General features: G+C 47.2%; 1 protein-coding gene across 4 annotated transcripts in view; it reads left to right on the top strand.

Annotated features, from left to right (window-relative positions):
- Positions 1-1,362: 1,362 nt before the first annotated feature.
- LOC147110729 (SEC14-like protein 5) overlaps positions 1,363-25,140 on the top strand; it is a 35,491-nt gene continuing 11,713 nt past the window's right edge. For 2 of the 4 annotated variants that reach the window (XM_086000983.1, XM_086000980.1), the window contains exons 1-10: positions 1,363-2,240; positions 4,379-4,448; positions 9,828-9,977; positions 10,901-11,032; positions 11,529-11,657; positions 13,135-13,375; positions 14,229-14,341; positions 20,336-20,365; positions 23,065-23,254; positions 23,996-24,084. In XM_086000983.1, the coding sequence (XP_085857109.1) occupies positions 4,386-4,448; positions 9,828-9,977; positions 10,901-11,032; positions 11,529-11,657; positions 13,135-13,375; positions 14,229-14,341; positions 20,336-20,365; positions 23,065-23,254; positions 23,996-24,084 (1,137 nt within the window). In that variant the 5' untranslated portion in view covers positions 1,363-2,240; positions 4,379-4,385. The remainder of the gene's footprint in view (positions 2,241-4,378; positions 4,449-9,827; positions 9,978-10,900; positions 11,033-11,528; positions 11,658-13,134; positions 13,376-14,228; positions 14,342-20,335; positions 20,366-23,064; positions 23,255-23,995; positions 24,085-25,140) is intronic. The other 2 variants (XM_086000981.1, XM_086000982.1) reach the window with 2 other exon arrangements.

Here is a 25,140-nt window from a genome sequence, read left to right as displayed (position 1 = left end):
ATCTCTCTGCAGTTCTCCGATGGCTCGGCGAGTCTATCCCATGAGTAACTGGGCTGCATCGATGAAGAAGGACCCGAGCTGATTCCCGCTCTGTGCTGGGTTAGCTCAGTCATTGTGGTTGCCCTGGTTCAGCTACATGCTCCAGATCGCTATCCAAAGAATTCCGCTGGACTCTGGTGTTGGCTGAGGAGAGGGTGGAGCTGGCTCTGCAGTTGAATAGCCCATCGACGCACTCACTGTCGAGCTTACATACTAGGAATGTAAACCCGGGCAAGGTGCCGCAGGGTGACCAGCTACTGTGGAACTGCAATTCATGCAGGAAGTCGGCACCTTCAAGAGAAAAAGAGAAAAAAAATCAGTAGAAAAAGGAGGGGAGGAGAATTAAATAGATATCCATAGAGAAATGAGCCTGGGTTGCTTTGTGCAGGATTCATGTTGGGTGAAACAAACGTTAAGTGACCTGGGGAGAGGGGGGGCGGTGTGAGGGGGAGCTGAACTTGTACTCCCGGGGGGCTGACACTTTCATTAATTAAAGGGGAAAAAAACACTGTTTGGCAAACATTGTATTTTGACAGTGGCGAGCTGGAGCCACGTTTCCATTGTGATCGGTGGGGCGATGGGTGTTTGAAGTTTTCTTTGTCACTGGGTCATGTGTTGCAACAGAAGGTAATGTTTCCTGAACGGCGACTTCATAAAGACAGCACCCGTTAAAAATAATTCACAGCTACTCCCCGAGGGGAAAAAGCCTTGCCCAGGGGCTGCCATTGTGTTCTGGTTGCAGTTCTGTTCAGTATTATAGCTACAGATCCACAACAAAGGGATCGAGCCTGACAACTAGAAATAACAGAATCTACGCTCCGGCCACTGTCACGGTGCGCTTTGGTCGCTTCCTCTCCCAGTCTGGGCTCTCGCTGCCGGCTGTAAACTTGCCTGATTGTTTTTATAGACTGGCTTCAAAGCACACCCGTTTTTCCACTGAGTGTTAATGGGGCGAGTAAACCATTTTGGAAGTGAATTCATGGCGTGCTAGCATGTGTATTGTCTTCGTCCTGACTTTCACTCCAATGCCCTGAGCCCGCGCCTTGGCTAAAATGTTGTGGCCCCTTCGCTGCCGATTCGCAGAGAAACAGCGGCAGTGAAGCTTAGAAGCAAACTCTTAGAAGCAAACTCTGGGAGAGCCCAAGCTGTGGCAATGAAGCGTGTTTCTTTAAATTTGATTTGGCATTGCACTTCTTACATTCTGTCATGGTGCATAAGGAGTTTGAAAGTACAGCTTCACGCAGAGAAATCATGTCCCAGCTTAGCTCGCTGCGATGTTGATGACTGTCGTTTGGTTGGTTGCCAGGCAGCTTGGTTGAGGGAGGAGCCAAGTCGCTCAATTCGAGTATAAACTCGCTGTGTGATATTTTTCCCTAGATATGTGGCAGCTTTTTGAATTGACCGGATAATGGTGTAAATCCTGCCTTGCACCGATCGCAGTTTGTTTCTCTTCCGATCCTTGCAGTTTGATCTGAGGTCTTTGAAGAAAGTGATTTCGAAGCCTGGGATTCTATGTGGAAATGATTTAGGACTTCGGCAGTCTTTGTAATGGAAGTGCTATGAAACTGGGATGATTTAGGACCTTGGGGGTCTAACTGAAGGCAGCAGGGATGCTAATATAAAAAGAGAAAATGCTGGAAACACTCAGCATCTGTGGAGAGAGAAACAACGCTTCAGCTCGATGACCCTTCGTCAGAACTGGGATGCTGCTACGATTCTTCAAAGATTCCGAAAGACTGATGGCCACAACCTGGGGACTCTGAAGCTTTAATATCCGTCCAGGTGAGGGCATTGCGCAACTGGAGGTGAATGAGCCGTGTTGATGGAATGAAGCGAGAGGATCTTGCATGTAGCTGCCGGCTGACTGACGGAATGCCGAGCCCGCCACCGAACCCAACCAGCTCGACGATTCTTGATCGCAGCCATCGGTGCTGAATTAGCTCTTTAAACCCGTCCTGAGCTGCTGCCGGGGGAGGCGGAGGGTCCCGCCAGGGGTCCCGTTAGCGAGTCAAAGTCTGAAGAAAAGAGCGAGGAGTTTAATTGAAGACAAAAAAAAGGTGGTTGGCCGGCTGAGTATCGGTTTCAGTAGAGCCTTTGACCTGATGCTTTCATTGTGAATTCATCCCAGGTGCCTCTTTTCATGACCCACAAAGTTTACATTAAATGTAAGGTGTGAGAAGATTGCGGTTGTTTGCTGCCAGGTAACTGATTTAATAAAAACCTACAAAACCTTCCCCGCTGACGGTGCTCAAGGCCAGAGATACAGTGGTTCCTCACTGGTTGAGCCAGTTTGATACAGTGGTTCCTCACTGGTTGAGCCAGTTTGATACAGTGGTTCCTCACTGGTTGAGCCAGTGTGATACAGTGGTTCCTCACTGGTTGAGCCAGTGTGATACAGTGGTTCCTCACTGGCTGAGCCAGTGTGATACAGTGGTTCCTCACTGGTTGAGCCAGTTTGATACAGTGGTTCCTCACTGGTTGAGCCAGTGTGATACAGTGGTTCCTCACTGGTTGAGCCAGTGTGATACAGTGGTTCCTCACTGGTTCAGCCAGTGTGATACAGTGGTTCCTCACTGGTTGAGCCAGTGTGATACAGTGGTTCCTCACTGGCTGAGCCAGTGTGATACAGTGGTTCCTCACTGGTTGAGCCAGTGTGATACAGTGGTTCCTCACTGGTTCAGCCAGTGTGATACAGTGGTTCCTCGCTGGCTGAGCCAGTTTGATACAGTGGCTCCTCACTGGTTGAGCCAGTGTGATACAGTGGTTCCTCGCTGGTTGAGCCAGTGTGATACAGTGGTTCCTCACTGGTTGAGCCAGTGTGATACAGTGGTTCCTCACTGGTTGAGCCAGTTTGATACAGTGGTTCCTCGCTGGTTGAGCCAGTGTGATACAGTGGTTCCTCGCTGGTTGAGCCAGTGTGATACAGTGGTTCCTCACTGGTTGAGCCAGTGTGATACAGTGGTTCCTCACTGGTTCAGCCAGTGTGATACAGTGGTTCCTCACTGGCTGAGCCAGTTTGATACAGTGGCTCCTCACTGGTTGAGCCAGTGTGATACAGTGGTTCCTCGCTGGTTGAGCCAGTGTGATACAGTGGTTCCTCACTGGTTGAGCCAGTGTGATACAGTGGTTCCTCGCTGGTTGAGCCAGTGTGATACAGTGGTTCCTCGCTGGTTGAGCCAGTGTGATACAGTGGTTCCTCACTGGTTGACCAGTTTGATACAGTGGTTCCTCGCTGGTTGAGCCAGTTTGATACAGTGGTTCCTCACTGGTTGAGCCAGTGTGATACAGTGGTTCCTCACTGGTTGAGCCAGTGTGATACAGTGGTTCCTCACTGGTTCAGCCAGTGTGATACAGTGGTTCCTCGCTGGTTGAGCCAGTGTGATACAGTGGTTCCTCACTGGTTGAGCCAGTTTGATACAGTGGTTCCTCGCTGGTTGAGCCAGTTTGATACAGTGGTTCCTCGCTGGTTGAGCCAGTTTGATACAGTGGTTCCTCACTGGTTGAGCCAGTGTGATACAGTGGTTCCTCACTGGTTGAGCCAGTGTGATACAGTGGTTCCTCACTGGTTCAGCCAGTGTGATACAGTGGTTCCTCACTGGTTGAGCCAGTGTGATACAGTGGTTCCTCACTGGAGGTTCCTGGTGGCACTGGTTCAGGAGAAGACAAAAGTCATTGGTGTAAATCTTTTCCAAGTTGCACAATAACTATGCTTAGGAATATAGGAATGAAATTGTCAATTAGTTCTGAAGTTGAACTTATTTTGTGTGTGTGCTCTAAGCTGATGATCAGCTTGGTCTCTCTGCATCACCTCAATTACTTGAATGTTCCCCATGTGTCGTGGTGTCTATAAAGCTGACTGCAATACTCAAGGGGATAGCAAAATACTGCAGATGCTGGAAATCCAAAATAACAACAGAGAATGCTGGAAAAACTCAGCAGTTCATGCAACATCCGTGGAGAGAAATTTGAGTTGACGTTTCGGGTTGAAACCCTTCTTCAAAACTTTGCCTTCGATCTTTTTATTTTCTTTCCAGTTTTGAAGAAGGGTTTCAACCCGAAACGTCAACTCAAATTTCTCTCCACGGATGTTGCCTGACCTGCTGAGTTTTTCCAGCATTCTCTGTTGTTATTTTGCAATACTCAAGGTGCGGTCTGACCAGGGTTCTGTGCGGTTCCCTGCAGCTGCTGGAGTTGGCACTAGTTGGTTTAGACTCGGGGAAAACAAGGAAAGGGCTGACTTGAAATCAGCCATGTGATGTGTAAGAATGAATGCAACCAATGGTGGGCTTTACTCATTCCATATTCATTTAAATAATAATGGATTTGTTTGAAATTGCAGCGAGAAGATGGTGCAGAAATACCAGTCTCCGGTACGGGTCTACAAGTACCCTTTTGAGATGGTGATGGCGGTGAGTTAATGATGTTTAATTACACTGGATGCCCTGCCACACACACTGTAATCAGCACATCGAGAGATTTGCTCACTCCTGATGAACAGTGTATGAGTGAATCGTACTTACTCCTTGCAAAAAGCATGGCTCGCATGTTGGGCTCGGGCAGATGAGTCGTGTTACCAGGTGCCGCATGCTCCTGTAGTTCGAGGTGGTGATGCTCTATTCAAGGGTTTACAGGTTATTGTTAACCGGGTGAAGATGAGAAGATAGGAAAAGGCCATTAGACCCAACAAGCCTTTCTCATTGATCAATCCCACCTTCCCATCACATCCTTCGATCCTTTGTTGTTTCAGAAATGCATCAAATTGTTTCTTGGACCCTCACCATCCATGTCCTTCGCTGGTAACTTATTCCACAACGTACTTACCCTTTGAGTGACAATGTTACTTGACATGTTAAAGGCGAAACAGTTTTTTTCTCTCTCCTTCCTATTCCCATTGCCTCTCCCGTTCCCTCATACTCACTCCGTAACCCCTCACCCCATGTTACTGACTATCTTTACTGATATTAATCCAGCTCCCTCACACTGTCACTCTGTAACCCCTCCCTCCAGCACCCCATGTTACTGACTGTATCTCTACTGATATTAATCCAGCTCCCCCACACTGTCACTCAGTAACCCCTCCCTCCAGTGCCCTGTGTTACTGACTGTATCTCTACTGATATTAATCCAGCTCCCCCACACTGTCACTCAGTAACCCCTCCCCCAGCGCCCTGTGTTACTGACTGTATCTCTACTGATATTAATCCAGCTCCCTCACACTGTCACTCAGTAACCCCTCCCTCCAGCACCCCATGTTACTGACTGTATCTCTACTGATATTAATCCAGCTCCCCCACACTGTCACTCAGTAACCCCTCCCCCAGCGCCCTGTGTTACTGACTGTATCTCTACTGATGTTAATCCAGCTCCCTCACACTGTCACTCAGTAACCCCTCCCTCCAGCACCCTGTGTTACTGACTGTATCTCTACTGATGTTAATCCAGCTCCCTTGCACTGTCACTCAGTAACCCCTCCCCCAGCGCCCTGTGTTACTGACTATCTCTACTGATATTAATCCAGCTCCCCCACACTGTCACTCAGTAGCCCCTCCCTCCAGCGCCCTGTGTTACTGACTGTATCTCTACTGATGTTAATCCAGCTCCCCCACACTGTCACTCAGTAACCCCTCCCCCAGCGCCCTGTGTTACTGACTGTATCTCTACTGATATTAATCCAGCTCCCCCACACTGTCACTCAGTAACCCCTCCCCCAGCGCCCTGTGTTACTGACTGTATCTCTACAGATGTTAATCCAGCTCCCCCACACTGTCACTCAGTAACCCCTCCCCCAGCGCCGTGTTACTGACTGTATCTCTACAGATGTTAATCCAGCTCCCCCACACTGTCACTCAGTAACCCCTCCCTCCAGCGCCCTGTGTTACTGACTGTATCTCTACTGATATTAATCCAGCTCCCCCACACTGTCACTCAGTAACCCCTCCCTCCAGCACCCCATGTTACTGACTGTATCTCTACTGATGTTAATCCAGCTCCCTCACACTGTCCAGAAGTAACCCCTCCCTCCAGCACCCTGTGTTACTGACTGTATCTCTACTGATGTTAATCCAGCTCCCTCACACTGTCACTCAGTAGCCCCTCCCTCCAGCACCCTGTGTTACTGACTGTATCTCTACTGATGTTAATCCAACTCCCTCACACTGTCACTCAGTAACCCCTCCCCCAGCGCCCTGTGTTACTGACTGTATCTCCACTGATGTTAATCCAGCTCCCTCACACTGTCACTCAGTAGCCCCTCTCCCCCAGCGCCCTGTTACTGACTGTATCTCTACTGATGTTAATCCAGCTCCCTCACACTGTCACTCAGTAGCCCCTCTCTTCCAGTGTCCTCTGTTAGTGACTGTATCTCTACTGATGTTAATCCAACTCCCTCACACTGTCACTCAGTAACCCCACTCCCCCAGCGCCCTGTGTTACTGGCTGTATCTCCACTGATGTTAATCCAGCTCCCTTACACTGTCATTCAGTAACCCCTCCTCCAGCACCCTGTGTTACTGACTATCTCTACTGATGTTAATCCAGCTCCCTCACACTGTCACTCAGTAACCCCTCCCATTAGAACCCTCAATATTGTCATAGAGTTATACAGCACAGAAAGAGGCCCTTCGGCCCATCGTGTCCACGCTGGCCATCAAGCCCTGTCTATTCTAATCCCATTTTCCAGCACTTGGTCCATAGCCTTGTATGCTATGGCATTTCAAGTGCTCATCTAAATGCTTCTTGAATGTTGTGAGGGTTCCTGCCTCTACCATCTTTTCAGGCAGTGAGTTCCAGATTCCTACCACCCTCTGGGTGAAAAAGTTTTTCCTCAAATCCCCTCTAAACCTCCTGATCCTTACCTTGAAACTATGTCCCCTGGTTATTGACCCCTCTACTAAGGGGAAAAGTACCTCTGTCACAATTGAGGGGAGGGAGATGAAACAGAACCTTTTGAGCCTCTCCTAACCAGTTTGAACAGCATGGAGGGAGGTGGCAGGTGGCAGATTCCTGCTGCGATGCTCTCGTCTCCTCTCCTCGTCTACACAAGCTGATCTCAGACAATGGGAACCCTGTGTGATGAGCAGCAGACACATCTGCTCTGTAGGAAGGAGAGAAGGACCACGTTACGGAGTGAGTATGAGGGAACGGGAGAGGCAATGGGAATAGGAAGGAGAGGGAAAAAAACTTTCGCCTTTAACATGTCAAGTAACATTTTCACTCAAAAGGTAAGTACGTTGTGGAATAAGTTACCAGCGAAGGACACGGATGGTGAGGGTTCAAGAAACAATTTGATGCATTTCTGAAACAACAAAGGATCGAAGGATGTGATGGGAAGGTGGGGTTGATCAGTGAAAAAGGCTTGGGCCTAATGGCCTTTTCCTATCTTTTGTGATCAACATAACTTGTAAGCAAAATATTTTAAGAATGAGCAGGACAAAGGGTGTGAAAGTTAGCAATCTTCCTTCAATTCTGATTTTGAATGTGACTTTTTAGATAGTACGTTCTAATCCTGTTCTGAACACTTGGTGTCGGAACCCAGGAGTCTTGTGCTTGAACTGGAGCCAGTCTTGTACCATGGACCGAGAGTTCGAAATGGCTGCAAGTTGCTGTCAGCTCTGAGTGTCCATTAGTAACTAGAGCTACCCTGATGCCTCTAGTGGGTGAATACACTGTTGGGCATTGTACTGAGCCATACTGATCAGAAGCTGCAGTCAGTCCTGCTGGAAAGTGAGTGGAAATTGGTTGAGGATGAATCAGATTCAGCTGTGATGTCCCCATGGGTGATTGCCCTCCCAAACCTAATTGAGTAAGTGACACATGAAGAAATACCCTCTTTAGCAAGGCACTGGAAAGCACTGGATATCCATGAAACAAGCCCAGAAAGAGTCAGCTCCTTCAGGGGGGAAACCTTTTCAAGGGAACTATTCGGAATGAACAATTAGAACCAGCAGTGTCGCTCTGTGTCCCAGGGATTACAAACATCAGACAGCAGCTTATTGTGAGTGTGGTCATGTGGTCCTTCTTTCCTTCCTACAGAGCAGATGTGTCTGCTGCTCATCACACAGGGTTACCATTGTCTGAGATCAGCTTGTGTAGACGAGGAGAGGAGACGAGAGCATCGCAGCAGGAATCTGCCACCTGCCACCTCCCTCCATGCTGTTCAAACTGGTTAGGAGAGGCTCAAAAGGTTCTGTTTCATCTCCCTCCCCTCAATTGTCCAGAAACATTTTCTCAGCCCCAGGAGGACTGCATTTGTCCACAGGCTTTCTGAGAGGCTGCTAGCTGATGTTAGTGATGCTACAGATGGACATCCATCATTGCCTTTCATTTGCTTTCTCTCACTCAGAAATAATCAGGACTGGCTGTGTCTATCTGTCTCTTCCCCTCTCTCACACCCACAGTGTGTATGTATATTTCTCTCTTACACAATGCTATTTAAATAAAGCAAACACTCCTTTTTTAGGTGTCAATGAGTAGGCATTGTGTCAGAATACCTCATAGATTATCCTGAATCTACATGTGACACAAGCCTGTCCCATGTGTGTGTGAGACAGAGATATATACACATATACAACCTGCATAGCACTTTGGGACATCCTGAGGTTGTGAAAGGTACTATATAAATCCAAGTTTTTTTTTACACAGCTATATGTGTGTGTATGTATCTCTTTGTCTCATGCACATGGGACAGACTTATGCATCTCTCTGACTCTCTCTTGTGCGTGCGCACACATGGGACCTTTTTCATGTTCTCAGGATAGTCTATGAGGCATGCTGGCACAATACCTCCTCATTGACATCTTCTATTAAAGGAGTGTTTGCTTTATTTAAATAGCACTGTGATTGTAAAGTGGAAGAGATTGTCAGTATTCCACACTCGTTGTACAGTGAGGAAATCATTAGGGCAGATGACCAAAAGCTTGATCAAATAGGTTAGGTTTTAAGGAGCGTCTTAAAGGAGGAGAGAGAGGTAGAGAGGCGGAGAGGTTTAGGGAGGGAATTCCAGAGCTTGGGGCCGAGGTAGCTGAAAGCACGGCCGCCAGTGGTGGAGTGAAGAAGATTAGGGATGTGTAAGAGGCCAGAATTAGAGGAGCGCAGAGAACTCGGAGGGTTGTAGGGCTGCAGGATTTACACAGATAGGGGTGGGCGAGGCCATGGAGGGATTTGAAAACGAGGACAAGAATTTTAAAATCGAGGCATTGCCTGACTGGAGTAGGTCAGCGAACACCCCATCATGCATATTAGCTGCAGGTGACCTTACAACAGATGGTACAGCTGTGTTGACCTGTAGCTAATCCCACAAGGTTGTTGCGTATTAGGTGCACCTCTGCCTGTAAATATGAGGGAGGGTACTGGCAGATGGGCACAGTTTGCCACAGGGTCACATGCGCTAACTGGCATCCCTCCACTGTTCATCCACCAGATCCCTCAGTTAACATAATAAACGGGAATTCCCATTGGGAAACTCATTGTCCCAATATCTTGGACAGACCCAAAAAAATGGAACACATGAAGAATAGTCAGTTTGGCGAAGGACTGGAGGGCCGCTGCTTGCTGTCAAGCTGTAGCCCAGCAAGAGGCATGGCCTTCAGGAGGAGAGGGAGAAATTGGCAAACATAACCAAGCAGCTGATGTGATGCGGAGGACCTGGAAATGGTTGTACTGTTGGACTTGGTCGTTCCACCAGTTATTGCTAGTCTCGGGTGTTGATTTGATTATTGATGCTAAGGAAAGCCAAGGGTTAAGCCCTGTTTATTCCTTTGCTCGCTGAAGGAATGATCTTTCTATTCCAGGCTTATGAGAAGAGATTCCCAATGAGCCCGTTGATCCCGGTTTTCCTGGGTAGCGAGAAACTCAGTGAGTACAAGAGTGAAGATGAATCACTGCACATTGTGGAGAGGAGCTGCAAGCTGAATGTAGATGCACCACGGCTGTTGAAGAAGGTGAGCGAGTGTTGTAATCACCAAATCCAGCTCTTATAGACAGGCCCCTCACAGGCAACACATCACAGTGGACCAGGAGCATCAGAACTGTGCTTGCCTGACCCAGGCTGGGAGTATTAGACCTCTGCTGGGCTGAGATGGGAGTATCAGACCTCTGCTGGGCTGAGATGGGAGTGTCGGACCTCTGCTGGGCTGAGATGGGAATGTCGGACCTCTGCTGGGCTGAGATGGGAGTGTTGGACCTCTGCTGGGCTGAGAGGGGCATGTCGGACCTCTGCTGGGCTGAGAGGGGCATGTCAGACCTCTGCTGGGCTGAGAGGGGCATGTCAGACCTCTGCTGGGCTGAGCGGGGCGTATCGGACCTGGGCTGGGCAGGGTTAGGCTGGGAGTATCAGACCTGTGCAGGGATGGACTGGGAATATCGGACCTCTGCTGGGTTGTGTAACGGACCTGGACTAGATTGAGAGTAGCGGACCATTTTTTTTACGCAGCAAGTTGTTGTGATCTGGAATGCACTGTCCGAAAAGGATAGTGGAAGCAGATTCAATAATAACTTTCAAAAGGGAATTGAAGGAAAAAAAATTGCAGAGCTATGGGGAAAGATCAGGGGAGTGGGATTAATTGGATAGCTCTTTCAAAGAGCCGGCACAGGCATGATGGGCCAAATGGCCGCCTCCTGTAACATTCTAGGATTCTATGACCAGGGCAGGGCTGGGAGTATCTACCATACCCTGGGCTGCGTTCTGAGTATTGAACTCAGGCAGTGTTGTGCTCTGTTTGAAGAGTATTGGACTCGTTCTGGGCCTTCTGCCATTTGAGTCTGTGCCTGGTGCCCGGTGATGGGACAAGCCGGTATAGCTCTGGCCATGCTCCCCTTGCAATCCGCCTGTCTGATTGGGACGAACCTCTGTGACCCATTGCAGATCGCAGGGGTGGAATATGTCTACTTCATCCAGAAGAATACGGTGAACTGGAAGGATCGCACGTTGCTGATCGAGGCTCACAATGAGACGTTTTCCAGCAGGGTCCTCGTCAATGAGATCTGCAGTTACAGCGTGAGTTGCAGAGTCCAGCAGTTGGGAGTCATGCTGTATCGCTCTGTGTATTTTAAAATTCGATTTTAAACCAAAACCTTTCCGCCTCGCTCTCTTCCTTTAAGACGCTCCTTAAAACCTACCTCTTTGACCAAGCTTTTGGTCATCTGCCCTAATATCTCCTTATGTGGCTCGGTGTCAAATTTTGTTTGATAATCGCTCCTGTGAAGCGCCTTGGGACATTTTACTATGTTAAAGGTGTGTATAAATGCAAGTTGTTGTGTACACTGACCGTGCTTTCTGTTTGTGGGCTTTCCACTTTCTGTTCTTTGTTTGGTTGTTGTTTGTGTTCTGTCTGCACAATGTCTAAGGTCTGTTTGCATGCTGTCTAGACACTGTCTGCATTGGCTGCATTACTGGAGCCTGCTGTGTCCGTGTTGATGAGCAGCTGGCGCAGAGTCCGAATGGGGAATTTGTGTGGGTCTTGGTTTTAAATGTGTCGATTTCCCTACTCCAGGTTCACCCTGACAATGAGGAATGGACTTGCTTCGAGCAGTCTGCATCGCTGGACATCAAGTCATTCTTTGGGTTTGAAAGCACAGTGGAAAAGATTGCAATGAGACAGTACACTGCCAACGTCAAGAGGGTAGGAGACTTTTCTGTTCTCTCCTTTGTCTTCAGTGAGGGGGCTAACAGGATTATGGACAGATGGTGCAGTGAATTAGATTTCATCCCTGGGATATAGGTTCAAATCCAGGCCAAATCCATATGATGGAAATCCATATGATGGAAATCTCCTTTCTGCGCTGGCTGCAAGGGTCCTTTGTGAAATGGGTTTGATGCAGTCTCACTCCAGTGTCCAGCGCTCTGACTTGTTCTGTCCACCAACAGCGCTGCTCTCTTTGAGACACCGAAATACGGGCAACGTTTCCTGATTCCCTTTGAGGAGCGGACAGCAAACTTGCCTTTAAATCACCAGATCATCTCCGACCCAACAGACCGTCAACCAGGATTCAACTGGTCATGTTCTAGTTGGGCGCTTCGCAATAGCTGTCGAGCCGATCCTACGGGTACATTTTACATAAGCCAGCAACTTTCCGGCACCTCATTCAAGTGTCCACTTTTCATGTGTGAGCCTAGACAGCAGATTATTCAGCTATGGGGCATCACAGCTGAACCCCAGTCCTGCCCTTCCTTGAACTTCAGACGCACACACTTTTCTGCAGCGTGACCAGGAGCAGGAACCCTGGCTGATTTTCTCCTCGGCCCAGGGAAGCTGAATGCAATTGTAGCAGCCTTAACTGCTATCTCGACTGAGAATTCAACCTGGCAGCACCTGGCCTGTGTGGCTCAGGACCTCACTAGGTGGTGACTTCACCCACTAAAAGTCCTCCGGAGTGCTAAATTTTAATCATTTTAACAAATTTCCCATTGGGTAATTTAATATTAAAAAAGAGCTTGCATCTTAATACAGTACATCATCAGAGCCTTCCAATGCGCTTTACAAGCAATTAATTACTTTTTTGAAGTGCTGTCACTGTTATTTTTTTTTTCCTTATGCCTACATGAAGTACCTCAGGATTTTTTTTTACATTAAAGGCGCTATATAAATAAAAGTTGTTGTAACACAGGCAAACATGGCATCCAGTTTGAGCACAGCAAGATCCCACAAGCAGAAAATGAATGGATTAGTGGTGTTGCATGAGGGATAAATGTTATCCAGGATAGCGGGGAGAACTCTTCTTTGAAATAGTGGCTGTGGAATCTTTTATGTCCACCTGAGGGGGCAGATAGGACCTCGGTTTAACGTCTCATTCAAAAGACGGCACCTCCGACGGTGAAGCGCTCCCTCAGTACTGCACTGGGGAGTCAGCCTAGATTATGGGCTTAAATCCTGGAGAGGGACTTGAACCCATGACCTTCTGACTCAAAGGGCAGAGTGCTACCCACTGAGCCAAGCTGACAAATTAGCTGTTGGTAAATTAGTGAACCACTAGTCAGAAAATACTTCCTCTTGGTTTGGTGGTGAGTGGGAATGTTGTCCAAAGTGCCTCAACGCTGCTGGTCTAATTCTTCATGAAATGAAAGGTGCTATATTTGTAACTGATTCCATTATGTTTCAGGGTAAAGAAGTTATCGAACACTACCTGAACGAGCTGACTGCACAGGGTATCCGACACATTCCCCGCTGGACGACTCCTGTGTCTGTCGCCGGGGCGGAGATGGTGCCAGAGTCCAAACGACCAGCACTAGCGCCATTGCCAGATATCAGGAGAGAGCTGTTGGAGGCCCTGGCACATAGCAGTACCAAAGAACCATTGACCAGCCTGTGTGGGCAGGAAACACTGCCCACAGCACCAGATGGTAAGTGCCTGCATGCATCAGGTGTGACTCTTTCTCTTCCCACGTGGGTGTTTTTTTTAATATAACACAGAATCAGATGAGTAATAAGTTTAGTGCTTATGGAGAGCCACAGGGCTGATCACCAGCATCAGAGGAGAGTGGGGTAAAATTGGTCTTTGCAGCTTTGAAAGGAGGCAATGGGTAGGTGGTCGAATTGAGGGGTATAAATTTGTTAATGGTGTGGCAAAGGTTGGTCACTGACCCTTACCTTCGTGGGGGGAGATTAATGGTGGGGTATCCACCACGGTGGCAGGGAGGTACACAGTCAGTTTGTCCTTGTTTTTCAGTGCGCCAACATTCCTTAAAGACATCAGTCAACCAGAACCCCAGCTTGATCTGAATTAGACGGTATGTGTCCTAATGAAACAACAACTTCATAGATTCATATAGCACAGAAGGAGACCATTCGGCCCATCGTGCCTGTGCTGGCTCATTGAAAGAGCTCTCCAATTAGTCCCTCTCACCTGCTCGTTCTGCGAGTTTATGAACTTGCTTTCAATTACCGAAATACTCCAAGATGCTTTACAGTGGAACCAGTAGACACAGCAGAAAGTAGGAGAGAAGTCTGGTGAAATGACCAAAGGTTAGGTCAAAAAGGTAAACTACCCAAAATGGCTCAATTACCTCCAAGCTTAGTCTATCAGCTGTCCACACTGCTTCGTACTTTCAGCTTTTTTTTGCTATTTAAAAGGAATCAAAAGATGAGACACGAGTGCTTTGTTGTGCGTAGATCTCAATGAGTGGCATTGACTAAACTGTTGAGTTCTTCAATCAAAACAACAATCAACATTGGGTTTATCTGTATGTCTTTCAGCTGACAAGCTTGATGCAGATTACATTGAGCGGTACCTGGGGCAACTGACCCCGATGCAAGAGAGCTGCCTGATCCAACTTCGACAGTGGCTCCAAGAAACACACAAGGGCAAGGTGCGTGATGGGCAGGGTGCAGGTGAAACTATCTGAGGGCGACACAAGTCAATCCAATCAAACAAGTCAAATGTGGGTTAAAGAGTGAACAAAGCTGATTCCTTTTAGACTTGGGATCTTGGAGCCAGCAGAGGAGGGTACAGCATTCCAAAGGTGACCTCACTAATGAGTTAAAATAAACTGTGTGGATGGATGGTCAGATGTCCTGAACATCATCATAGTCTATGATTATTCTTATTGATAACCGCATCCCATTGCCTAGACATTCCAGTGAGTTATCAATCATCACCCTCCAATTCTTTTCCTTTTTGATCTTTGGCAGAAGAGACCCGAGCATTGTCTACATGTGGTTGCACTTTCCTGCTCCATTGTGGATCAGCTTACGTTTATTATAGTAAAATCCACCCCATTCCATAGTCCTTCCACTTAATTGGTCCAACTCTCTTTTATACTCATCACCTGAGCACGTAGCTTGGTGTCATCAGTAAATGTTATAGTATAACAGGACAGACCACCATCCATATTATTTGTGGGAAGTGCAAACTGCAGCAAATGCATAACAGAGCTGAGCAGATTCCCACTAGTCATTGCCTCTTGGCAGAAACTTGCCCATTTATCAGCACCTTCTGCTTTCTTAGACAGAATAGGTCCTGGATCTCCAGGATATCTAGCACACGGTTCCAATGGGTACACCCTTCATTTGCTCAATTAACTCATTGCCTTTTGTGGGATCTTGCTGTGCGCATATTGACTGCCGCGTTTCATACATTACAACAGTGACTACACTTCACAAGAACTTTGTTCACTGTGAATCGCTTTGGAAGGTCATGAGGACATGAAAGGTGCTACATAAATGCAAGTTCTTTTTTTTTGCACAACAAGCAAACGGATAGAATGGGTCCAGGATATCTCACACTGATAGAATGGGTCCAGGATATCTCTCACTGATAGAATGGGTCCAGGATATCTCTCACTCTGATAGAATGGGTCCAGGATATCTCTCACTGATAGAATGGGTCCAGGATATCTCACACTCTGATAGAATGGGTCCAGGATATCTCTCACTGATAGAATGGGTCCGGGATATCTCTCACTGATAGAATGGGTCCAGGATATCTCTCACTCTGATAGAATGGGTCCAGGATATCTCTCACTCTGATAGAATGGGTCCAGGATATCTCTCACTCTGATAGAATGGGTCCAGGATATCTCACACTCTGATAGAATGGGTCCGGGATATCTCTCACTGATAGAATGGGTCCGGGATATCTCTCACTGATAGAATGGGTCCAGGATATCTCTCACTCTGATAGAATGGGTCCAGGATATCTCTCACTCTGATAGAATGGGTCCAGGATATCTCACACTCTGATAGAATGGGTCCGGGATATCTCTCACTCTGATAGAATGGGTCCAGGATATCTCTCACTCTGATAGAATGGGTCCAGGATATCTCTCACTGATAGAATGGGTCCAGGATATCTCACACTGATAGAATGGGTCCAGGATATCTCTCACTCTGATAGAATGTGTCCAGGATATCTCTCACTCTGATAGAATGGGTCCAGGATATCTCTCACTGATAGAATGGGTCCAGGATATCTCGCACACTGATAGAATGGGTCCAGGATATCTCACACTGATAGAATGGGTCCAGGATATCTCTCACTGATAGAATGGGTCCAGGATATCTCTCACTCTGATAGAATGGGTCCAGGATATCTCGCACACTGATAGAATGGGTCCAGGATATCTCTCACTCTGATAGAATGGGTCCAGGATATCTCACACTGATAGAATGGGTCCAGGATATCTCACACTGATAGAATGGGTCCAGGATATCTCACACTGATAGAATGGGTCCAGGATATCTCTCACTCTGATAGAATGGGTCCAGGATATCTCTCACTGATAGAATGGGTCCAGGATATCTCTCACTGATAGAATGGGTCCAGGATATCTCACACTGATAGAATGGGTCCAGGATATCTCACACTGATAGAATGGGTCCAGGATATCTCTCACTGATAGAATGGGTCCAGGATATCTCTCACTCTGATAGAATGGGTCCAGGATATCTCACACTGATAGAATGGGTCCAGGATATCTCTCACTCTGATAGAATGGGTCCAGGATATCTCTCACTCTGATAGAATGGGTCCAGGATATCTCTCACTGATAGAATGGGTCCAGGATATCTCTCACTCTGATAGAATGGGTCCAGGATATCTCTCACTGATAGAATGGGTCCAGGATATCTCTCACTCTGATAGAATGGGTCCAGGATATCTCACACTGATAGAATGGGTCCGGGATATCTCTCACTCTGATAGAATGGGTCCAGGATATCTCACACTGATAGAATGGGTCCGGGATATCTCTCACTCTGATAGAATGGGTCCAGGATATCTCTCACTCTGATAGAATGGGTCCAGGATATCTCTCACTGATAGAATGGGTCCAGGATATCTCTCACTCTGATAGAATGGGTCCAGGATATCTCACACTGATAGAATGGGTCCAGGATATCTCTCACTGATAGAATGGGTCCAGGATATCTCTCGCTCTGATAGAATGGGTCCAGGATATCTCACACTGATAGAATGGGTCCAGGATATCTCTCACTCTGATAGAATGGGTCCAGGATATCTCTCACTCTGATAGAATGGGTCCAGGATATCTCTCACTGATAGAATGGGTCCAGGATATCTCTCACTCTGATAGAATGGGTCCAGGATATCTCTCACTGATAGAATGGGTCCAGGATATCTCTCACTCTGATAGAATGGGTCCAGGATATCTCACACTGATAGAATGGGTCCGGGATATCTCTCACTCTGATAGAATGGGTCCAGGATATCTCACAGTGATAGAATGGGTCCGGGATATCTATCACTCTGATAGAATGGGTCCAGGATATCTCTCACTCTGATAGAATGGGTCCAGGATATCTCTCACTGATAGAATGGGTCCAGGATATCTCTCACTCTGATAGAATGGGTCCAGGATATCTCACACTGATAGAATGGGTCCAGGATATCTCTCACTCTGATAGAATGGGTCCAGGATATCTCACACTGATAGAATGGGTCCAGGATATCTCACACTGATAGAATGGGTCCAGGATATCTCTCACTGATAGAATGAGTCCAGGATATCTCACACTCTGATAGAATGGGTCCAGGATATCTCACACTGATAGAATGGGTCCAGGATATCTCTCACTGATAGAATGGGTCCAGGATATCTCACACTCTGATAGAATGGGTCCAGGATATCTCACACTGATAGAATGGGTCCAGGATATCTCTCACTCTGATGGAATGGGTCCAGGATATCTCACACTGATAGAATGGGTCCAGGATATCTCTCACTCTGATAGAATGGGTCCAGGATATCTCACACTGATAGAATGGGTCCAGGATATCTCTCACTCTGATAGAATGGGTCCAGGATATCTCTCACTCTGATAGAATGGGTCCAGGATATCTCACACTGATAGAATGGGTCCAGGAAATCTCACACTGATAGAATGGGTCCAGGATATCTCTCACTCTGATAGAATGGGTCCAGGATATCTCACACTGATAGAATGGGTCCAGGATATCTCTCACTCTGATAGAATGGGTCCAGGATATCTCTCACTCTGATAGAATGGGTCCAGGATATCTCACACTGATAGAATGGGTCCAGGATATCTCACACTGATAGAATGGGTCCAGGATATCTCTCACTCTGATAGAATGGGTCCAGGATATCTCACACTGATAGAATGGGTCCAGGATATCTCTCACACTGATAGAATGGGTCCAGGATATCTCGCACACTGATAGAATGGATCCAGGATATCTCACACTGATAGAATGGGTCCAGGATATCTCGCACACTGATAGAATGGGTCCAGGATATCTCGCACACTGATAGAATGGGTCCAGGATATCTCGCACACTGATAGAATGGGTCCAGGATATCTCGCACACTGATAGAATGGGTCCAGGATATCTCGCACACTGATAGAATGGGTCCAGGATATCTCGCACACTGATAGAATGGGTCCAGGATATCTCGCACACTGATAGAATGGGTCCAGGATATCTCTCACTCTGATAGAATGGGTCCAGGATATCTCTCACTCTGATAGAATGGGTCCAGGATATCTCACACTGATAGAATGGGTCCAGGATATCTCACACTGATAGAATGGGTCCAGGATATCTCTCACTCTGATAGAATGGGTCCAGGATATCTCACACTGATAGAATGGGTCCAGGATATCTCTCACACTGATAGAATGGGTCCGGGATATCTCACACACTGATAGAATGGATCCAGGATATCTCACACTGATAGAATGGGTCCAGGATATCTCGCACACTGATAGAATGGGTCCAGGATATCTCGCACACTGATAGAATGGGTCCAGGATATCTCGCACACTGATAGAATGGGTCCAGGATATCTCGCACACTGATAGAATGGGTCCAGGATATCTCGCACACTGATAGAATGGGTCCAGGATATCTCGCACACTGATAGAATGGGTCCAGGATATCTCGCACACTGATAGAATGGGTCCAGGATATCTCACACTGATAGAATGGGTCCAGGATATCTCGCACACTGATAGAATGGGTCCAGGATATCTCACACTGATAGAATGGGTCCAGGATATCTCACACTGATAGAATGGGTCCAGGATATCTCGCACACTGATAGAATGGGTCCAGGATATCTCACACTGATAGAATGGGTCCAGGATATATCACTCTCATAGAATGGGTCCAGGATAGCTGGGATATTTGTTGCATGGATACAATGGTTCTCGGGTCTCTAGGATTCCTTATGCATGGATATGTAATGCATGATTGTAATAAATCGTGGCTCTTTTGGAGATCCTTTGCTTGGTTAGAATAGGTGCTGGATATCTAGCAGAGGGTTTAAATGAGTGGATCCAGGATATCTAACACACAGATAGATTGGGTCTGGATATCTAGTGTAATGATGAAATTGGCCCAGGACATGTACATGTGGGTAGGATGGGTCTGGATATCTAAGATAGATAGAATGGAGCCTGGAACAGTAGGATATCTCATGCATAGACAGAATGGGTCCTGAATCTCTCGGTTGACTGGGAAGTGGTTTTCAATGGTGTCCCTGATCCTCCGTAGAAGTACAGCCAAGCTCTAGGGACAGGGACAGGGACAGGGTCACTGGCAAGGCTTGGAAGCTAAGCAGGGCCAGGCCTGGTTAGTACCTGGAGGGATGACCATCAGGGAAGACCAGGTGCAGAAGGTCACGGAAGGAGCCCTGAGGAGGGGCGGTTGGTGAGAAGGTCACGGAAGGAGCTCTGGAGGAGCGGCTGGTGAGCAGGCCCGGGTGTTGGGCTGAAGATTGTCGGAATGGTGGAAATGGAATGGCGGCGCGCACCGATGCAGCGGCTTTGCTTCTCCCAGTCATGGGAGCTTGCAAGATCACATTTCGTTGTTCATGTACTTGTGCAATGACAATAAAGTTGAATTATTATTATTATGTATGGTAGGACACACACATCAGTCACAGTGATCACTGTGCAGGTGATAGAGAGGTCCTTGCTGAGCCTGGTGAAGAATGTTCTAGTCATAGGGAGGTTTACCCACCTCAGGGTCCTTCATAGGGTTAAAATGGTCTCTGGGTTTTGAGGTTGATGGAAAAAACACTCCTGAGGAATGGTTGGGATCCTTATTCGGTACCTGGATATTTGGAATAGACACATTCTCTCCAACATATGATTCCTGAACCATTGTAAACCTTCCAGTGATTTACCTGGTTCATGCCAGGGAGAGACATCCTATTACCAGAGAGTGCTTGACATGAGTACACCAATGGATTGTGTCTCTGAACTGCTTTATTAAGACTGAAGATTTAGTTAGCAATGCCATTGCTGTGTGTGAATTCAGTATATCTCAATCCAAGTGCTGCACCTCAAAGTCATGTCTTTCTCTGTACTCTTTATAGTCTGAGGCAGGTGATTGGAAGCCAGAAAAGGTAATGTTTTCCTGTGTGTGTGTGAGTGTACTGCATGTCAGTGTGATTTAGAGCATTGCCCAGTAGGACTAGTGTGTGATATTAGGAAGACGGGTTCAAATACAACTCTCGCTGTGTCCTCCAGTCAACACCTATCTGACATGCTGCCTTTAACTTATAACCAGGGCAGTCATATTTCCTGAGCTGAATTGTCTTAATGAGTTTGTCTCATTGCCTTATTGGATAAAAGTTAACGATTTGGATGGACATCTTTACATGGGGTCCTCTGTGTCTAACAGTCATCAGGAGGACATAGAGCATTTATTTGAACCCCTCCCAAAAGATGGCCATACCACTGTTTTGAAAACGCACGTCCACTCAGGAAAATTTGCACAGCACTCACAACCCTTACACACGCACGCACACCCACCCTCAAATATAAGTATATGCACCCATAAATTCCAACATGCATATACACTGAGAGGAGGATATACATGTGTGCAAGTTTGAGTGATCTGCATGTGTTTGCCGTGTTGATTGGGTAATCTGTTCCCCTGAACATGACGGGAATTCCAGTGGGCAGGACAAGCGGCTTCTGAACTAATCCAAAACAAATCAGGAGGGAATTGAGACTTGTGTCAGCCTCCGTAGTCTTGCCTCAGGTATCAAGAGAGTCGCTGAGTTTGAAACCAATGACACTTTGCAGAAGGACAGGCCCGAATTCAAGTGTGTTGTACACTCGAATCACAGTCTCCAATGGTTTAGTGATACAAACCCCGCACAGTTGGGTTTCCTACATGAGGAACTCTAGGTTTCAATGGAAGGATGACTTGGCTGGACCGACAGGTCTCCCTCACCTGTACTGGTGGAAGGGCAGTACTAGTGTTAGACTGAGTGCTGGTGTAAGTACAGTACTACTGCTCAGTGAGCACTGGTGTAAATGCATTGTTCATTTACACCAGTAATCTCCCGTGTAGACAGAGTGCTAGGATAAATCTTCATTTAGAAAGACATGGATTAATCAAGGATAGTCAGCACGGATTTGTTAAGGGAAGGTCGTGTCTGACAAACTTGATTGAATTTTTTGAGGAGGTAACAAGGAGGGTAGATGAGGGTAGTGCGTTTGATGTAGTGTATATGGACTTTAGCAAGGCTTTTGATAAGGTTCCACGTGGCAGACTGGTCACGAAGTTAAAAGCCCATGGGATCCAGGGCAAAGTGTCAAGTTGGATTCAAAACTGGCTCGGAGACAGGAAGCAGAGGATAATGGTTGATGGGTGTTTTTGTGACTGGAAGGCTGTTTCCAGTGGGGTTCCGCAGGGCTCAGTACTAGGTCCTTTGCTTTTTGTGGTATATATCAACGATCTTGACTTGAATATAGGGGGTATGATTAAGAAGTTTGCAGATGATACTAAAATCGGCTGTGTGGTTGATACTGAAGAAGGAAGCTGTAGACTGCAGGAAGATATCAATAAATTGGTCAGGTGGGCAGAAACAGTGGCAAATGGAATTCAGTCCGGAGAAGTGTGAGGTAATGCATTTGGGGAGGGCTAACAAGGAAAGGGAATGCACATTAAATGGTAGGACACTGAGTAGTGTAGAGGAAAAAAGGGACCTTGGAGTGCATGTCCACAGATCCCTGAAGGTAGCAGGCCAAGTAGATAAGGTGGTTAAGAAGGCATACGGGAATCTTGCCTTTATTAGCCGTGGCATAGAATACAAGAGCGGGGGGGGGAGGTTATGCTTCAACTGTATAAAACACTAGTTAGGCCTCAGCTAGAGTACTGCGTGCAGTTCTGGTCACCGCAGGAAAGATGTGATTGCACTAGAGAGGGTACAGAGGAGATTTACAAGGATGTTGCTGGGAGTAGAGAATCTTAGCTATGAGGAAAGACTGGATAGGCTGGGTCTGTTTTCCTTGGAACAGAGGAGGCTGAGGGTAGACCTTATTGAGGAGTATAGATAAAGTGGATAGAAAGGACCTATTTCCCTTAGCAGAGGGGTCAAAAACCAGGGGGCACAGATTTAAAGTAATCGGGGAAGGTTTAGAGGGGATTTGAGGGGAAATTTCTTCACCCAGAGGGTTGTGGGGGTCTGGAACTCACTGCCTGAAAGGGTGGTAGAGGCAGGAACCCTAACCACATTTAAGAAGTACTTGGATGTGCACTTGGGAGGCTGTAACCTGCAGGGCTACGGACCAAGAGCTGGGACATGGGATTAGGCTGGATAGCTCTTTGTTGGCCGGCGCAGACACAATGGGCCGAAATGGCCTCCTAACGTGCTGTAACTTTCCATGATTCTGTGAGTGTGTGGCTGTGTGGACTGGTATAAGTAGTGTTGGAGTGCGAGCACCAGGCACTGGTATAACCGCTGATGTGCCTCAATTATTCCGAGACTCGAAGTTAGCAGAACAAAAGTAAGGCTTTTATTAACTCAGAACATAACACGTAAAATAGAGAGATGTCTACCTTCAGGAGGCTGATGCCGGACTGAAGTTAGATTACAAAGGAGCCAGGTATGGGCGGAGCCCTGCACACAACCAGTTCCAGCACATTCCAATGCATAATACATGAGGACTGGGGGAAGGGAAAAGACACAGAAAGCAGGCAGTTAGAAGACACAGAAAACAGGCAGTGATGAATGGAATATATTTCATCACAACCGCTGTGTGTGCGTGCGTGTGAAAGTAGTGTTTAAAAAGACACTGTTGTATTTTCCAGATTCCCAAAGATGAACACATTTTACGTTTCCTGCGGGCTCGGGATTTTAATATTGACAAGGCGCGAGAGATCATGTGTCAGTCACTCACCTGGCGCAAACAATACCAGGTGGACTATATCCTCGAGATGTGGAGACCACCAAAGGCGCTGGTCGAGTATTATACAGGAGGCTGGCATTATCACGACAGAGGTAATCCTTCAGGTTAATTACTTTAACTGGGAGCCAGCCTTTGGCTCAGTGGGACCGCTCCCGCCTCTAGGGCAGAAGGTGCAGGGTTTGAACCACACTCCAGACAGTCCCGGGGAGATCGGGGCTCCAGACAGTCCCTGCCTTCCTGTACAGCTGTTCAGGGGTTGGTGTAACACACAAGTCTCTTGATCTATCCCTGAGGATCCCACATCACCTGAACTGGCCCACAGCTCCCAGTGTGGGTTTGCACATGTGTGGTGTGACTGCTCAGTGTTGAACTGTAAGCGCTTATGTGTGCAGTGTGTTTCATTGAAAGGTGTAGCTTTCATTATATGAGAATGCGAGAAGGACAGCAGTAGACCAGTACGGTCCGTCAAGCCTGTCCTATCGCAATATCGTGCAGCCTCCGCCAGTCATGCAAACTCCTGGAATTGGCAAAAATGGGGGAAATGCCATAGACCAATGTAGGAAAAAACCATGGGCAATTCCTCTCTGACCCCCACAAGCGATCGAGCTAAAGGAGACCATAGTGACCGGCATCACTGGTTCCCATTAACTCACCTACCGTCTATAAGATCGTGCCATGGCCTGCAGATACCTTGCGGCTGGCACACCCTGCTTGGGTAACACCGAGGGGTATTGGTGAGCAGCCAGTGACAAACTGGTCAGTTTTGGGGATCTTGCACTGGGGCTGCAACTTTGAACACAAATCTTGATTTTCCTTCTCTTTCCTTGACCAAGATGGCCGGCCACTGTACATCCTGCGCCTGGGACAGATGGACACTAAGGGGCTGCTGAAAGCTCTGGGGGAGGAGGCAATTCTACGACACGTGAGTAAACCAGGCGGTCAGTGAGTGATACTCAGCCCCGAGTGCTTGATAATCCTCGGCCAGGAGCAGGAGGAGGCTATTCCGCCCCTCCAGTCTGTTCCGCCATTCAGTTAGATCATGGCTGATCTGTATCTTGACTCCATTTACCCGCCTTGGTTCCGTGACCCTTAATACCCTCGCCTAACAAAAATCTATCAATCTCCGTTTTGAAATTTTCAATTGATCCCCAGCCTCAACAGCTGTTTTGAAGAGAGAGTTTCAGATTTCCATTAACTTTGTGTGAAGAAGTGCTTCCTGACATCACTCCTGAACGGTCTAGCTCTAATTTTAAGGTTATTCCACCTCGTTCTGGACTCCCCTACCAGAGGAAATAGTTTCTCCCTATCTACCCAATCAACTACTTTAATCATCTTAAACACCTCGATTAGATCACCCCTTAATCTTCTAAACTCGAGGGAATACAAGCCTAGTCTCCGCAACCTGTCCTCAATTTAACCTTTTTAGTCCCGGTATCATTCTGGTGAATCTGCGCTGCACCCCCTCCAAGGCCAATAGAAATCACTGACTAGACATTTTTTTTAAACTGAAAGAAAGTTTATGATGGGATTTGAACTTACATTGTCTGGATTATTAGTCCAGTAACATGGCCACTATACCGCCAGACCCGACTTCATGTGAAGATTTCTTTACTTCTTTCTTCAATTAAACATTCAGCTCCTCTCTCTGGCTCTGGTTCAGAATTCAACATTAGTGAGCAGGATCTCTGAATGTGTCCAGACTTGACTATTACGATGCACTCCTGGCCGGCCTTCCATCTTGCACCCTCCGTAAACTTGAGCTCATCCAAAACTCTGCTGCCCGTATCCTAACTCGCACCAAGTCCTGTTCACCCATCAACCCCTGTGCTCACTGACCTACACTGGCTCCTGGACTGGCAATGTGTCGAATTTAAAATTCTCATCCTTGTGTTCATATCCTTCCATGGCCTCCCCCCCACCTCCCTATCTAATAATAATTCAACTTTATTGTCATTGCACAAGTACATGAACAACGAAA

Source organism: Somniosus microcephalus, chromosome 11 (genome assembly GCF_052327205.1).
Source record: "Somniosus microcephalus isolate GS21.2 chromosome 11, FLI_Smic_1.0, whole genome shotgun sequence".
In the NCBI taxonomy this organism is placed as follows: domain Eukaryota; kingdom Metazoa; phylum Chordata; class Chondrichthyes; order Squaliformes; family Somniosidae; genus Somniosus; species Somniosus microcephalus.
This window is presented reverse-complemented; position numbering and strand designations above follow the sequence as displayed.